Raw genomic sequence first — 17,396 nt, forward strand, 5'->3', positions numbered from 1 at the left:
ACATAACTGAACATTCACTTGCAGTTGTGTGTCTGAATACAGGCAAGATTTTCATTTCAAAGATGCATGTCTTGGATCATTCTCTAAAACGCATTTTACTTTCTTTTCTAGAAAGAACAAATTCAAAAAAACAGCTTCTCTTTAGTGAACATGAGAACAAGGCAATTCTGGGAAACACAGCCTTCAATTTTGGCAAACAGAAGCTGATTTCAGATGCAGAATTGAAAAATCAGACTAAATTTCCTTGATGAAATAGCTATATACCACAACTATTTTGTAGATCTCATCCCTATAAAGAGATGGTAAATTCCTAATATCTCTGCAGGACTTGAACAGGAACTGTAATTTAGAAAGTGTTGTGCTGATTCACACTAGCTAAGAATCTGCTCCAGCAAGTCTACGCACTGATCCACAAACTTAAAAATATATTGCTGCATTAGAAACCTAGTTAAATATCTATTCAGAAAAGAAATAGAAAAAGCTGCAAACCAAGAAGTGCTTTCTTCTTGCTCACAAAAAAAAACAACGATATTCTCAACGAATCTTTAAAACAGTTACAGTCCATTTTTCTTCAGAAATTGGTAACAGGAGCATCTTACTTTTGAAAAGAATTCATAAAAATCACAAGCAAAGCTCCCCTGAGTCCCACACTATTCTCATTAATAAATATAGAAAAAAATCAAATGAAAACCAAGACACCATAATATTTTATGTGAACATATCAGGGATATTAAAATGTAAGGAAATGAACTGCACTCACTTTTGATGTGATTCACAAAGCTATGAAAGAGAAACTTACACATATAGAAATTAGGAGTAAAGACAGAATTCAGGCCAAGACAGTTCACTCAATGAGACACAAACACACGCACCAGTCAGTCCCGGTGAATGTACTGAACATGCTGCCAAGCAACGGCAGAATCGTGCTGCACAGCGAGCCAGATGTTCTCTGACACAAGATGGGGACACCAGGAGTACAGTGAAGAGATCAGGGTTAGAGCTATTTATTTATTTTTTTTTCTGTACAGCTGCCACTTAATATTTGTCAAACTTTAGCAGTGGAATATGTTTAATTTGCTATTTAAGTATTTTTATCAGGATGTAACTCTAAATAGATGATCTGAAAAATAGATGTATTCAGGAAGAAATTTCCTCTTGAAATTTATCACAGCTTCTTCTTTCCTTAGCCTAAGGTCTGTTTCTCACTAACTTATGGCACCGTACCAATTTCTAAAGAACACATGCTAAGGTTAAAGGTTTCTGTCAAATCAGTTCTACATCAGATACCATGATGTCATATGTTAAGATATCTCCAGGATTTATTTTAGCATTACATAATTTTGTATAAAGAAAGAGGCCAATCAATGCCACTGGGTACATCACTTTGCATAGCTGAATGAACAGAAAAAAAAATAATAATACCGGAGAAAAGGCTTGCTACCACAAGGGGTTCACATTCATTAAATTAAATTAAAATTTAGTCAAAACAGTGTAATTTTGAATATGAATTATTATTTCACACATGTATTTAGACCTTGTAATGTACTTGATTTAAAGCAATTGCTAGGATGTTGTTGGAGGCATAATTATCAATATTCAATGAGCAGCCCCTGAAAAAAAAACAGCAGAAAGAATGATCTCTTTGCTTTGGGCGTGTGCTTGACTTGACACACATTGACTTGCTTTTGTAGCTAAGAAAATATTGTCTCTGTTTGAAATTCTTCCTTCTGCTTTGGCATTTATAAATGTGGATTCTCTTCTGCTTTAAAAGTAGTGAATGTACGTTGCCACTTTTTTACGATGAAAGCATTAATACAAATTTCTCTTTTGCCCAGCCACCCGGTTTAGCAAAATATTTGGAGATTTAATTTCTAACTTCACTAGATGTTGGAGAATAGAATCAGAGTTGGTTGAAATAAAGGCGAAAATTAAGGAAAGGAAAGAGCGGGGATATATAAAGAGAGTAAGATATAGACGTGATTGCACAAGATGTATTTCCTTAGGAAACAATGCTAAATAGATGTATATGTCCATGTGGGTCTTATCACACAGGTTATTACACTAGATGAAAGCAGACACTAACCCAGTCCAGCAGTTAGTAAATCCCCTACATAAATATCATACACTGAAATTTATTGATATGGGTATGTGAACATATGTGGAATATGTCCACTGGAACAATACTGAAGTTGCTTCCTTTACTTGTTTTTTCCACCCTTGCAGAGTGTTTGGTGCTGCTATCCTGCTGACATCCTCTCTCAACATGCTAATACCATCTGCAGCCAGGGTGCATTACGGGTGTGTCATCTTTGTTAGGATCTTGCAGGGCCTTGTGGAGGTATGGAAAAATCATAACATAACCAGTAAAACTGATGCATGTTTATTAGCTTTTAAGCAGCAACTGCCACTTTTTGATAAAAAATAAAAATTGCTTTTAATTTACTCCTGATTTTTAGTGTAATGGGTTACACTGTAAGAATTATGGATTTTCTTTCACCTATGAAATTATGTAGTGAAGTTTTCCCTTGCTGAGAAGCCAGTAATATAAACATTTAACAGTGCAGTTTTACTGAAAACCTGTCCAGCACAGGGCTTATATTGGTGCAATTCTCAACAGTTATTTACTGTCCAGTATCACAGACTAAATCTACAATAATGAATTAAGCTTCTCTTAATGAATTAAGCTTCTCTCACAGCTTCCCCAGCCATGTGAATGAATGAGAGGTTTACAGTGACTGAAGAGAGAAAAATACTGAGCCTGCCTTCTAAAATTGTTTGTTTCAGATTTTAGACATGTGATCACTGCTCCTTCTTCCCAAGCGTTGTGCACTTCTGTTGTGTGAGCTGAATTTATTTCATGCACTTTATTATTTACAAAGGCTCAAAAAGAAGATGTAGAAAGTTAGGTAACTGGCAATTAAGTACTTGAGGTATACATGTGTAAACATAGATCCACTCCTGAAGAGTGCTTTGCATGGACACAGGTGTGCATGACCACAAAGAGGAGAGGAACAGAAGCAAGTGGTTAATTACAAACTAAAATAGCTCTTTCATCACTCATTTTTGTGATACTGTTTTAAGGGATGGCAAATACAAAATATCTCAAGCATTACTGTTTGAAGAAGGTTTACAATAAATCATGGCAATCTTAAGATTGCATCAGATTATTTGGGGGGGGAAGTTAACATAGTTAACAAAAAAGACTAAAATTAACATTAAATTGGTTATAAAATCCCTTTGAATACAAAACAATGTATTTTACAAGCTTTTTGTGTATTCAGAGGGATAATCACAACATTTGCAAGAAGCTATTAATTCTTCTAATTTTTGCAGAGGAAATATAACATCAAATTAAGGGAAAAGTGGCTATATATAACTACACATACATCATAGCAATTCTTACACTTTAATTTTGTGAAAAAGTACAGTACATTTCATATTACTTTTTCTAAAATTTCAACACTACAAGATGTTGTGATTTATTTGTGGTATTTCTATCATGAGTTAAGGCTGGTTTTGAAGAGAGACTCAACCTAAAATGTAACTGGTTTAAAATCAAACCAACTAAGATCATCCAATTCTTTGCTTAAGTGCTCAAAAAGGTTCATTAAAGACTAAGATATAAGATAATATTTTATTTATTTAGAGATTTATTTATTTATTTATAGATTATATAAGATTATATTTTTAAGCTCTTATTGATCTTGTTTTATAGTTTTAGAGCAATGGAAAAGGAAACTGTATTTGCTAAATTATATTTGAAATGCTAGAAGGTCATAAAAAATGTTAGAAGGCCACCAAAACTGTGGGTTGCAGAAATGAGCCCAGCATTAGAAAGACCCCGAAGGATCCATGTTTTCATCCCTCCTTTGACTCCGATACTCGTGCATTAAGATTCTTTCTTTTTAATTCTTCACTGTTCTCTCCTGGAAGGAGGGAGGCAGAGCAAAAAGGAATAATCATGTTTTGTATCTGCTCTGTAAGTCCTCTGAAAAGATTGGTAGTGATGAACAAAACCCAAACTTTTACCAGACTGATTTACCAGAAACAGAAGTTTTTCTACAGCTGTGCTCAGACTTTGCTATAGAAATGTAAAGTGTTCTCAGCTTCCTGTTTGTAGCAGTGTTAAAACAGAAATTCATGCACAATGACCTGACCAACTGCTCAGCATTAGCTGACCTGTGGCACACTCATTCCCCAGGGAGTCACCTACCCTGCCTGCCACGGCATCTGGAGCAAATGGGCCCCCCCATTAGAGAGAAGTAGGTTAGCAACCACTTCCTTTTGTGGTAAGTAAATTTCCATTTTGGTCTTTCTTTCATTTGTAATATAAAAGCATTCTGAGACTGAATTTTTCTCCTTTTTTCATCTACACACATCTTGTTTTGCAGGTTCCTATGCAGGAGCAGTTATTGCAATGCCTTTAGCTGGGATCCTAGTGCAATATACAGGGTGGTCTTCAGTGTTCTATGTGTACGGTACGCGCTTCTCTCATCTCACTCCAATATCATATCACCTTAATCTACCCCATCTAAAGATGTAAAAACTACGCTTAAGAGCCTGCCTCCCCCCGCCGCCTCCCCCCCCCCAAAAAAAAAAAAATGTTTCCATAAAGCCAAACATACGGTCTTGAGAGATAGAAAATAAAATAAAAGAATAGAATTTAATGGAAAGCAACATTATTAAACAATAATGGCAAAACCTTCATCACTTTTAGTATAAGCAGTGCAACCTGCTGTGCAAATCCATAGAATCTCAGATTCTCAGAGGTAACATCGCTCTTTCATTTATACAACTGTAAGTCAAGAGTACCTCTCCTGAATAAGACGTCTTGATTTTTATCTGAAGAGCTACATAACTCTATTCACACTAGTTGTGTGAATACACTGCTGGAAGAAAAATGGCCCAAAGACCCAAAGGCAAATTTTACACATTCTGCAGTGTAAAATTGATGTGAATGAAGGGGAACCCTTTCAGAAACTTAATAAACTACTCAAGAATTCTGTTGTTATGTTGAAAACAGTGCCACAATCTTGTGTTTTGCAGGTAAAAAATTTAGTGCAGTAATCAAACAACGATGGCTTAAAGCAGAATGGAACATCATTTACAACCTGGTAGAACAAAATGGGAGCTATTTCATTGCACTGCATTGTACAAATTGATGTTGAATATCAGTGACCATTCACTTAGAGTGAAGGCACTCCGTAAATGAAACCAAGACTTCACGGTGGTACAGCTCTTCGTGTATTCTGCACAAATATTGTTTGCAGGATCAGGCTGTCAGTAACAGCATTTGCCATTTAAATTGATTACAATTATCCATGTATTTTTTTCTTGTTTGCTCCTTTACTGTGCATTTCTTTTTAAAGTTTTTCTTTCCGTTCCAAAGGGAGCTTTGGTATAGTCTGGTATATGTTCTGGCTTTTGGTTTCATATGAGAGCCCTGCAAAGCATCCTACGATCACAGACGAAGAAAGAAGATACATAGAAGAAAGCATTGGAGAGAGTGCCAACCTCCTAGGTGCAATGGAAGTAAGAATATTACTCATACACTTATTTCCTATGAGGTAGGAACAATGAAAATAAAAAACAAACAAAAAGCCAAAAAGAAACAAAAAAAAAAATCCAATGTGCTACTTCTTTTAGACAGAACAGCACATGTTGAACAATTGAACTTTTTTGGGGCAGGGAGAAGGGGAGATCTAAAATATGCTGATGGATTTCTGGGTGGATATTGCTTCCTTGTGAAGAGAATACAGGTTTCAGAGGATTGCTCATAGAATTTATGTCTGGTCTTTTTCTACTCCAAAATATAAAAGAGAGCTAGAGCTAAAGCTAGAACTACATCTGGAATTGCAGGTTTATTGAGAATTTTATACTACCCTGAGTTCAAATGGTTCATTTCCTTCCTATTTATCCCTTCTAAAGCGTTTTCATCTTCCTAAAAGTAAACTAGAGGAATAGCAGTACTTGGTGTCTACCGAGGTCTTCAGAACACCAGAAAAAGCAAACCCTTTCTACTGTACGTTTCATTTGCAAGAAAGACTGCAAGTTGCATTACAGCATGCTAGTAGAGCCATAAATACACCCCCCATTACAGTGCTGGAAGCATGCTGTCAAGCTGCAGGAATATACCTCCCTCTTCTTAGTCAAAACCTTTGATCCAGATTGAATAGGGAACTGGAAATATTACAGTCTTTTCTTTTTCTTGATAGCTGGATTCAACAGTGTTCATGGTTTCGTACACCCATAAATGCTTTTGAAAATCTTATGTGAAACAAGGTATTTCAATGAATGTTGGTGTAATTTTAGCAGGGCTTGGATATTTCTGTTTATTTTTTATTCTTGCTTTTAATTAAATATTTCTGGAAGTGATTAGTTTGTGTCAATAGTTGCTTCTAAAATACATAAACTGAAATTCTTCCCCAGCTTTCACTTGAGTGCAATTTGATAGGCATACAAAGTGTGACATATCTATCTACCAGGTCAGACTTCTTTGAATAAAAAGCAGTATTCAAGCAGTTTTCAGACACTCATCAGTGTCTGGATTCTGCATTTGTATCAACACAGATGGACTGAACCACGGGCTCACAGAGAAGTGCTGGGACTCAGCAGGATTGTAGTTCTGCCCATCTGTCATCTTTTTTCATTACCCAATTCATTTAAACATATAATAAAACATAGCAAAAATATATTGACGAAACAGCTTCAGCTGAGACCTGCCAAAAAAAACATAATCAAAAAAATCAGAATTTTGGGGTTAAGATCTAGATGCTAAAATACATGCTTAAAATAAATGTGGATGAAATTGTGTACCGACAGTGTAAAACTGACTGTTGACTTATATTCAGCAACATTCTCTGTTAGAGACAATTTTGGACTTCATATCTTTATATTATATGACTGATCTAACAGCATTTGTACATTCATTTTATGATAGAGCTAAGTATCACTGAGTTTCTCCACTTGTGTATTTCATAGTAATTTTTCCTTGTTTATGTTTTTATATTAATAATGTGGATGCATGTACTTTAAGACAAAGTCACTGGAATTCAATGAGTACATGAAGTCATGCATATATTAACTTGTTGGAGTATAGGGAAAAATAACAAAGAGGAAAAGGGAAGATAGATATTTGGTAATGATCCAAATGCTGACTGGATCCCCTTTTTATGTTTCAGAAATACAAAACGCCTTGGAGAAAATTTTTTACATCTATGCCAGTCTATGCAATAATTGTTGCAAACTTCTGTAGGAGCTGGACTTTTTACTTGCTGCTTATTAGTCAGCCTGCCTACTTTGAGGAAGTGTTTGGATTTGAAATAAGCAAGGTATGTAAGAATAATGTAAAAAAATAATAATGTTTTATCTTAGCTAAGCAAGTATCTGAGCAATATTTGTGCTATTTTTTGGAAGACGGAAAAATAAGTGTTCTACATCTTTACCACACGTTTATAGGCCTCAAAAATGATCACTCCAAGTTACTGTTCCCCTTACCAGCACCTATGAGTGAAGTAACAGCAATGGCAAAGGACTGGATAGCAGCAGGTGAAGGCAGGATGGTGTTATTTAGTGACAGCCCCTCCTTGGGGTCCTTATCCTTGTAATAAGCCCTTCAGTTGGGTTCTTGCAGCCAGATCATGCAAGGTGTTCGAACGTATAGTAAGACCCAGTGCACTTCTGTCTCTGACACCCCAGGGTTTGCAGGAAAGCTGTACAGAAACCTGCCCAAGTGTTTACATTTTTCCAAGTGCACTTTGCAAAGCAGGGCCACTTAGTTTTAGGAAGAACAATGCACTCTATCACTGTTCAATGCCCCCCTTTAATGTGGTGAGAGCCACACCTGTGGGTTTTTTTTTCTAATTAAGAAGAGAAATAGATGATGCCAAATATGAGACCTAAATATGGTGCAACGTTCCCCATAATTCATATGAATTTTCAATCAGCCCCTTACCATGAATATGGACACATGCAAGCAAGCCTCAGAGGATCCAGTAAGCTTTCTGCAAATGCTGATTTCCCTCTTCTGAAAGTGATGGCAGCTTGTGCTTTTGAGACATCCATATTCTTTTCATACTGTTCTAGGAGGTATTGAGCCACTCTAAATTGTGATATGAGTGATTTTAGAGCATTTAGAGCATTCTAGTAGCAACCAAAATGTTGCAGTAATACGGGGCATTGTCAAAATTATGTAATGCCATCCTGCATTTAAAGATGGGCTACAGATACAAAATTAATTTTTGGAAATCCAGCTCTCAGAGCTAAGTGTATGAGCCCATTCTAGTATATTAAAACACACAAACAAAAACAAAAACAAAAATCAAACAAAAAACCCTACCTTTTAAAATGAGGCTCAGATTTGGTAATACCCCATCTTCAAAAACCAGAACTGGACTGAACAGGTGTGCTGCTTTAAGACCATTTTCTATATATAGCATGGCACCTGAACATCAAAAAGAGAGTGTAAATGCTTCATGATAATTCCATTACGATGGGCAATAAAGTATTTGGATTTTCAGTCTAAAATTGTTATGTTCTTATGTTGAATGATAAACATAACTTTATCTGTTATGCATGCAGTAAGAATGGTCACATGCTTAATTAATCTGGTCATTTTGTTCCAGAAGATTTTTCTTAGAGTGTATTCAAAGAAATGTGGAGCTTTGTAAACAACAGCAGGAAAGCCAATTTTCATCTTTCCATCTGCTGTGGACATGGATGCTGATAAATGAACAATTATAATTTAAGGAACACCCCACTGCAGTAATTACAATACCATAGTTGCCTTGTAGTTATTATTTGGCTTATTGGGTGAAACACCTATTAACATGAAGCTAGCTACCACCACACAGTCGCCACGTATGTAAACTGCACCAAAATACGCTATTTCACCACTTCAGTGGGAAAGCAAAGACCAATTGTACTCTCCGTGTTCTTGTGAAGTCTGTCTGCTCTGCACACTGACGTAACTCAAGTCAGCCATCGGGCCTGACTGACACACTGTTCAGAAAGGAAATACGCAAAAGCACTGGGTGTAAGCACATTTCCAGATATAGACAGTAATCAGAATTCACCAGTAGAACAAAATGTCATGCCTCCAGAAGCAAACCATCTGCAAGGCAGTTCTGTTGGCAGGAGATAGCAGGTGGCAGCTTGAGCTAGGCACTACTTGGAAGGAATGGTCTTCAAATATATTCTTACAGCTTGGGACAGTCATCGCAGAATTACTGTGTCTTAATTTGCTAATAAGCATAGCATTTTGTATATTGCCAATGGATATTTAGTGTATTATCGTTTGCTATATACAGAGTTTCTCAGACATGTCCTGTGCTTGTGTGGAATTCGCAGCTTGTGGGCTGCTCAGAAATCAAAGGCAAATGGGCACTGCATGTGTGAGGGTGATCCACAGGGAATCTTTTGCAGACCTCACATGTCTGGACGTTTTAGATTTGCTGGGCAATTGCTGTGCCAAACCCATCACCAACTGAAATGTAGCAATTCAGCGAGACACATTTGATCATAAATTTCCTGAAAAGGGAGGGCAGATGAGCTATAAGTTAGGGGAAAAAATAAATAAAGCTATTAGTTTAAATCTGAACTATGAAAACAATCTATAAATGTGAAGTGTCATGGCACCGGAGATTCTTAAAAAGTCCGACTGCCCTTCAGAAAATACAGAGGCAACGTAAGATCAACAGTTTTATTCACTTCATAAACCAAGCCAAGATTCTTAGTTTGAATACATTGTGTGAAATTGAAGAGAAACAATTAGCTAATTGCTGAGTGTTTCCGAAAATGAAAAATCGGTATTTTCTTGCAGCTTTTACTCTGCTATTTCCAATTATTATTTTAGGTGGGTATCTTATCTGCTGTGCCGCATTTAGTGATGACAATTATTGTTCCCATTGGGGGACAAATTGCAGACTTCTTAAGAAGCAAACAGATTCTTTCAACCACTACTGTGAGAAAGATAATGAACTGCGGAGGTAAGCTTTCCTATTTTATTAGAAAAGTTTATTGTACAGATGTAATATCCATACAGAATGCTGTATACAGTAAACAAACTGCATGGTTTTATGTACATACGACATAATCCTTTGTACAGTTTTTGTGTGTTATAGACAGGGTTACTAAATAAAAACAAACACATTTGTTCCTCTGTCTAATTTCAAAAGAGATGTTTGATACTTAAAAAAGCGTTCCGACTCTTAAAGGAGCAGATGAGCTCTTTTGGGGTAATTTGCTTACAAGCAGCTTCTTACAGTGTCTTAACTCCTCATCTGGACACCCTCTGACAATGAGCTGGGATCACCCATCTGACTTCTCAGAGGTTAACCTTACAGGAGATGAATTGTGCCTCTGATGAGAACTTAAACGTTCATAAGCAGGTTGAGTGTATACTCCCATTAGTGCCAGCCCAATTATGGTATTTGATTTGAGCTTAAAACTGGCAGGAAGCAATGATAAGCAAACAAATAATAAAATATGGATTACCTGACATAGCAAGAACACGTGTCTTTTAGGGAGGAAAGAAATACCTGATTATATTGCACTCTAGGGCAACTTTTTGCCTCTGTCTTCCTCTGAAATGTTATGATATCCTAAAGTCTGCAGTATTTGAGGGGGAATTAAAACTGATGCCTGTTTTTCTTTACAATTTCTCAAGGTTTTGGCATGGAAGCAACTCTTCTTCTTGTGGTGGGATATTCTCACAGTAAAGGAGTGGCTATTTCATTCTTAGTACTTGCCGTAGGCTTTAGTGGATTTGCCATATCTGGTAAGATACTACTGCTATTAATGAATTAGATTATTTTAAGATATAAAACACCTCATTTGTTTTTTATTCACTGACAATAATTTAAAACAAACCTCAGAATTCCAGATGTTACTTATGAACATTACAAAGAAAAGTAGGATCAATATCACATCTTTTAGATTCGTTATCTTTGTTCAAATACTCAATCTTTTTCATATTCAATGCAGCAAATTAAACTTCCGTTTCAGTGAGGTGCTAATGTACACCACAGGTTTTTCTTAAAATTAAATGTGTACCACAAATGGATTGATATCGTATGCCAATACCTAAATATATGTCTTTGTTTAGATATAGACCTTTACCATTTTTTCACTGTGTATTATTTAATGCTTTGTTAGTACTGTATTTTTTTTACTGCTTTGGGGCCTAATTATTCACAATTTTTTTTCTGATGTTAAAATCAGTTACTCCCATTTCTTGCTGCTATCTCACCCTTTTGCCTTTGCCTTTCCCAAATGCAAGTGAGCTGGCCTTCCTGTGTTTTCCTGCTGTGATCTTAGTATCCTCTCCCATGCTGGTTCCTTATGTCTAAAGCAGACTCTCTTTTCTTTTGTGCCAAACATCCAAACTCTCCTTCCAAATCTGTCCCTAATACCACATACCAGATCTGCAAGGTATCAAGACTTTTTCATAGAACTTTACAAGTGTGGTATTTTCTAACAGCTATCCATGTCTAAGCACTTGCCTTTTCTCTTTTAATTATGTTCTGATATCCAAAGATCTGGCTTTTGCTTTCGCTTACTTAAGTGCTTATTTGGGAGATAATCAGTTCGGACACTTCATATAGAGCCAGATATTTTTCCTAAGATAATTTAAATCATTACTGCATAAATCCGAAGGGGATTAAGCTGTTGGAAATGCAAGGAAAAAAATATTATGAGAATAATTAATAAATCATTTATAGATAAGCCCTTTTTTTCTCCTCTCATCTTACCACTCAAGAACAGAAGGGAACTAAATCCCTTCTGCTAGTCTGTGAAAGAAAAATTTGGGCAACAGGAAATGAAAGTGGCACAAGCTAGAAGAAGAAATAACGTGTTATTTACACCATGAAAAGGTCATGAATGACACTGTGACAATATGAACCTTACCCTTGTCTAAATATATTCCGGGTTCTCTAAACAATCACTACTAGGATATTTTTAAAAACTCCAGTTTGGGGAACAAAATACATTTAGTATCCTTCTGTAATATGTTATTTTCAAAGAAAAAAAAATAGATGTTTAAGCATTGTAAAGCTTTTAGAGAAAAAATAAATGCAATTAAAGAGCTCAAATATGTCATATTAAAATTTTCATGTGAGAGCATTACTTTTCAGAACCAAAGTATAGCTCTGGTTATGGTACGAATGTTTGCTGACTTTTGCTTTGCAGGATTCAATGTCAACCATTTAGACATTGCCCCAAGGTATGCCAGCATATTAATGGGGATTTCTAATGGAGTCGGGACCTTGTCTGGAATGGTATGCCCTATAATTGTTGGAGCAATGACAAAGAACAAGGTAAGTGGCAATACGGTTTTCAAATCTTCCAGTTCAATACTGTTAGCTTCAATAAAAAGACCTTTCCACAATACAACTTGCCAGAATATCTGAATTGCAGTCTGGGACCTCTAGGGGATAGCATCCTGGAACTTGCAAATTTGAAACATGCTGCACTCACTATATGCTCACAAGGTCAGTGCTTTTGTAGGCTGATGAATAGTGATTTTCAGAGGGAGACGGATGTAAGTAATTGGAAATTGGACACTTATATGTTTTAGTTTTGCTGACAATCACAACCTCAATGCCTAATTTAAGTCTCTCAGCTCAGAAGAGTTGGGTAAGCATAGGCAGTGGTCTGATTTAGCAACTTTCTTCTTTACAGACACGTGAAGAGTGGCAGTATGTCTTCCTCATTGCTGCTTTAGTTCATTATGGAGGTGTTATATTCTATGGCATATTTGCTTCAGGAGAGAAACAACCCTGGGCAGACCCCGAACAGACAAGTGAAGAGAAATGTGGCTTTATTCATGAAGACGAACTAGCTGAAGAGACAGGGGACATTACTCAGAATTATGTAAATTATGGTACCACCAAGTCCTATGGTGCTACAACCCAGGTCAACGGTGGCTGGCCTAATGGTTGGGAGAAAAAAGAGGAATTTGTACAACAGGAAGTACAAGACTCATACAACTACAAGGAAGGAGATTATTCATAACAACCCTAAATATTGGGTATATTTTATAGTGTTTGTGATTAAATTCATTGTGATTGTTTGCACACAGAAATAAAATGTGGTATAAACATGTAAACACATATCAAACAGGAAGGTCTTACTGTAAAAAAAAAAATCCATTAAAGTGCAATCTGTATGAGTTGTGACATGTCATCACTTTCATTAGGTTATATTTGTTCGATAAACATTAGAGTTTTAAGGGTTTACTGGTCAAAACTATACGGGCAATTAGATACTTACAGTATACAAGAGCTAAAACTCATAACTAAGGATTAAAGCACAACTAAGCAACCAAGTTGGCACATCTAATGCTCTTTTTAGAAAGCCAAAATTACTTGATCGTTAAAAATGCACTTATATATTTGTTACACTGTATTGAAAGAGATTGTGTTAAATACACGTTTACTAAGTGCAATGTAGGAATTGTGTGTTTAGTCTAAGACAAGAGCTTTCTTAAAGGAGAAAGGCTGAGTCCTAGGCGTTTACAGAGGCTTGATCCAGTTCCTTTAAGTGTAATTGTATCAAGCCTAACAGAACAAATAGGGCATATTGTATGTTTATTGTGATTACATGCTGCAGGCTACTCTGTGATGAATAATGGAATTATTTAGGAGTTTTATACTGAATGTTCAGGCACAAGTTCTTATTTCTATTCTGCACAGATTCTTATGAAATTATAGGCCTTGTCATGTTCTTCCCTGCATTTATCAACTAATAAAAAAAAATACAATGTTAAGTCTGAATTTTCATGCAGACCGTCAAATCCCTTTATCAAAAATAAGCTTTATTATTCTTTTCTTTGCAGTATATTCCAACTTTGTACTGGCGTCTTTAGGGAGGGAAAAAATAACACAATATAAACTAGAAAAAGATATAGTCTTATAGAAAATTCCAAAGAGAAATGTACTATGAGCAAGTAGCCCTATGAAAAAGGATGTATTTGTTTTGCAGAATATTTTGAAGCCAATAGAAGAAACAGAGAATAATTTAACCCTTATTCTTCCCTTAATAGCATTCATATTTTTACACATCGTGCCACAGTTATATACATAGATATAAGTTTATTGAAGATACTGTAATTATAGAAAATGTTGCTATTTTAGAAATCCCTGAAATAAATAAAAAAATGTATTTGTCTTTCAATTAAACCTAATAATAATGGACACTGAATATAAACTCACAAACCAAAGTGGCAAATAACTAGTGTTGGGTTGAAAGAAGCCAACAAGCATCACGCTTGTCTTTTTAGCATAACTCAACGGTGACTGCAACATTAGTGTACCAAGCAATAAGTGCAATGCATTATGAAGTGCATAATCTTCTAGTCTATATATTAACCTTCATTTAGCTTGTTGTATATATTTGGGGTTGTTGGGATTAAACCAAACCGAACCAAACTGAAGTTAGCAACACCAGACCACTTCTTAATACTCTAAAATGACAACGATGATCCATTTCTTAATTCAATCAAATGATTATTATTGTATGTAATAATCCATTCTGGATTCTTGGTCTGTTCATTGTATCGTGCTAGTGATTGGAAACCCTGCTACCGCAATATACAACTTGAGGATTGTTTCTTCTCCTTTTTTTTTTTTTTTTTTAATGCAAATCATACCTTGACCTTAAGAAAAAAATATTTTGCTTTGTGCCTCAAAGTGATGTAAAATGTGATCATAGCTTTTGCTGTGTTTAATGAAAAAGATGTGGACTGTGTCACTTTTGTTGCTGCAAAAAGTGTTAATAAAATGCTCTATTTATCCTTTTATATAAAAAGGACCATTGTAGTTCCTTGTGATTTTTTTAGAGGTTCTCTAACACCAATGACTAAAACTATACTCCCTACAGAACAAATTCTGTTATCAACACGGAGACACTACCTTACACCTCAGCTAGGCATGATGCTGGATACCCAGCGTCCTGCACTGCCTGCTCTTTCCTCCACCTGCGCACAGATACATGGTGGGCGAGGCACCTGCTGCTGGCTCCCGTTCCTCCTCCCCTAAGGATGGCTGCAGCAGGTGTGAAGGAGAAAGGAGCAGGAGGATCAGGGAGCCAGCCAATGCCACACAACTGGGAAAAACAGACAGCTCCATGTTAGCTGGAGGGCTGTCGTGGATCAGCACTCCCTGAAGCAAATGGGGGGCTAACACGGACTGCTGATTTGGAGTTTGCTTCCTCTCCTGCTCCTGCAACAAGGCTCCTTAACTGAAACGTAACGTTGCTTTCTGTCCACCTCACAGAACTCGGTGAAATTCAACAAATGCTACATTAAAAATAAATCTTCTTCTAACAACATTTTCACTGTTCAGTAATTCTCCCGCGCCCAGCAGAAGAATGTAGAAGCATCAATCTGCACAGAAGCCTGCAAACACCAGCTAGAGCAGAGGTGGGCCCAGTGCCCTGCACCAGTAGGCTAGTTGTCATGAGACACAGACCAGGTAATCCCAACGTTACTGCTAATTGTTTGGATGGACTGCTGTGACGTTGTCGTGGCAACATCCCAAAAGAGTCCAAAGTAGGATAAATAGGGGCTGCAGAAGTACTCTTGTGCTTATCGCACCAAGCGGACAGCTCAGAAAATGAAAATTAATTAACAAAATTAAAATAAATTTGTCTTAATTTTTGGTCTAATGTTACAAGTTCTCTATCTTTTGGAACTGTCTCAACAGTTTCTTTTCATTAAGGACAGGCAATTTTTCTTCTTATTAGCTTGAAACCTTTTAATTACCTCAAGCCAAGGAAAGACTTTAGTCAGGCACTACACCCTGCACAATTCTGCCATGCACACTTCTGTGGGAACTCAACAACTGCTTTACCAAGAACAATACAATCAAACAATTTACAATAGAACCAAGAGGGTGAGGACAAATATTGACTGAAATGCTCAGAATTTTTTTATATTAATGACAGAAAGTGTTTTGTAATTTTTTTTAGCGAGTTTTCATGAAAAATATTTGTGATGCTACTTGAAGTGTAGCTACTTGGCTCTTCTGTCTTCTGAAAATGCATCCTCTCTCATGGTTTGTTTTCTTCTTCCCTTTATTTTAAATGCTACACCACTTCTAAGATTCTCCACTTTCTCTTTCTAGCTCTCTGCTTCTGCTCTGATTCCTTTACTTCCTCTATAAAGGGAAGAAAGGATGAGGAGCATGCCAGATTTTAAGGTTTTTACTTCACAGATTTCCACTCACAGAAAAATACAGGAATCAATCATCAGGAACACAACTGAGAAAGAAAGAGGGAAATGGAGAAACTATTTTATTTCTCACAAAGGATGATTACATGAAGACAAGGACCAACAGTTGGAGCTGGGTTAGGGAAAAGGAGAATTGAGTAGACATGATCCTTCATCTAACTCCTGTATTTCTTCTCAGTAAATACACCTATGCGTCTCCTTTACTACTTCCTATTTATAGAGTAGCATTGCTAAAAAATAACTCTTAAGCCTCTTCTGACCTGTGCCCCCAGATGCTTCTCTTCTGCACTCAGGTTCAAAGACTAGCTCTACAGATGCACTGCACTTGTATGAGGCAGTGTTCCTCTTTTGGAACTCTTTCTAGGTCAAATCACCCATGTTTATCAATCAGGGTGTAGGATCAGGGTTCACAATGACTTTTTTGTCTCTTCCTGTCATCTGTTTCTGTTCTGTTCTGCTCTCTGGTACCCTGTACTCATTATGTTGAAAAAAAAAAAAAAAAGCAAAGTAATCTTTACTCACGTTTTTATTTATCAGTCAGTTATCTTCTCTAAGTGAAGAACCGTAACTTAAAGGAAGGGCGGAATCCTGGCTCCATTAAAATCATTCAAAAATCTGAGTTTAGATGGGTTAGAATATCACCTCAAATGTTCACCTTTATGTCCTCAAAACATTTCAAGTAGATATTATCACTTAACTAGTGACAATATTTTAAATATCTGAATCCACATTGGTCAGATGCCTTCTGTTAACATATACTCTCTCTCGCAGAGATAAAGCTATCATAAAGTGCTCTTTGCTTTCAGAAATGATCATGAAATTCAATGGACCCAATTTCATAAAAACACTTTTCTATGGGGAAAAAGAAAGCCTCAAGGTAAAGGCTGAATAACAGCGACAAAAGAATATCTGCAAATTTGAATGAAGTCCTCTTTCAGCATGAAGCTAGGAATAGGAATGAATGTGGAAGTCAGAATAAATGTCACAGTTCAAAGCTGTACTGTTCGAAAGATAACATCACAGTCTTAGTTGCTGTCTCTGAAAGATAAAATGTTTTGTTCCTTTTAGGATAAGCTGTGAAAGAGTTTGAAGGCTAGTCTAAGTCTTAACTACTTAACAGCAGATGCTTTTGTTCTTATTTTGATTTTGTCTACATTTTTTGATT

The 17,396-nt window shown here is 36.3% G+C and overlaps 1 protein-coding gene and 1 long non-coding RNA gene across 3 annotated transcripts in view; one reads left to right on the top strand and one right to left on the bottom strand.

Annotated features, from left to right (window-relative positions):
- The window catches only part of SLC17A6 (solute carrier family 17 member 6), a 33,500-nt gene extending 18,689 nt beyond the window's left edge, over positions 1-14,811 (top strand). The window contains exons 4-12 of the mRNA XM_040559555.1: positions 2,224-2,338; positions 4,202-4,289; positions 4,392-4,478; positions 5,390-5,532; positions 7,182-7,331; positions 9,854-9,986; positions 10,667-10,777; positions 12,190-12,317; positions 12,682-14,811. Coding sequence (XP_040415489.1) covers positions 2,224-2,338; positions 4,202-4,289; positions 4,392-4,478; positions 5,390-5,532; positions 7,182-7,331; positions 9,854-9,986; positions 10,667-10,777; positions 12,190-12,317; positions 12,682-13,014 — 1,288 coding nt within the window. The 3' untranslated portion in view covers positions 13,015-14,811. The remainder of the gene's footprint in view (positions 1-2,223; positions 2,339-4,201; positions 4,290-4,391; positions 4,479-5,389; positions 5,533-7,181; positions 7,332-9,853; positions 9,987-10,666; positions 10,778-12,189; positions 12,318-12,681) is intronic.
- The window catches only part of LOC121071320, a 375,849-nt gene that overhangs the window by 263,104 nt on the left and 95,349 nt on the right, over positions 1-17,396 (bottom strand). The gene's annotated exons all lie outside the window — the stretch shown is intronic.

This window comes from Cygnus olor, chromosome 5, assembly GCF_009769625.2.
Source record: "Cygnus olor isolate bCygOlo1 chromosome 5, bCygOlo1.pri.v2, whole genome shotgun sequence".
Classification (NCBI taxonomy): domain Eukaryota; kingdom Metazoa; phylum Chordata; class Aves; order Anseriformes; family Anatidae; genus Cygnus; species Cygnus olor.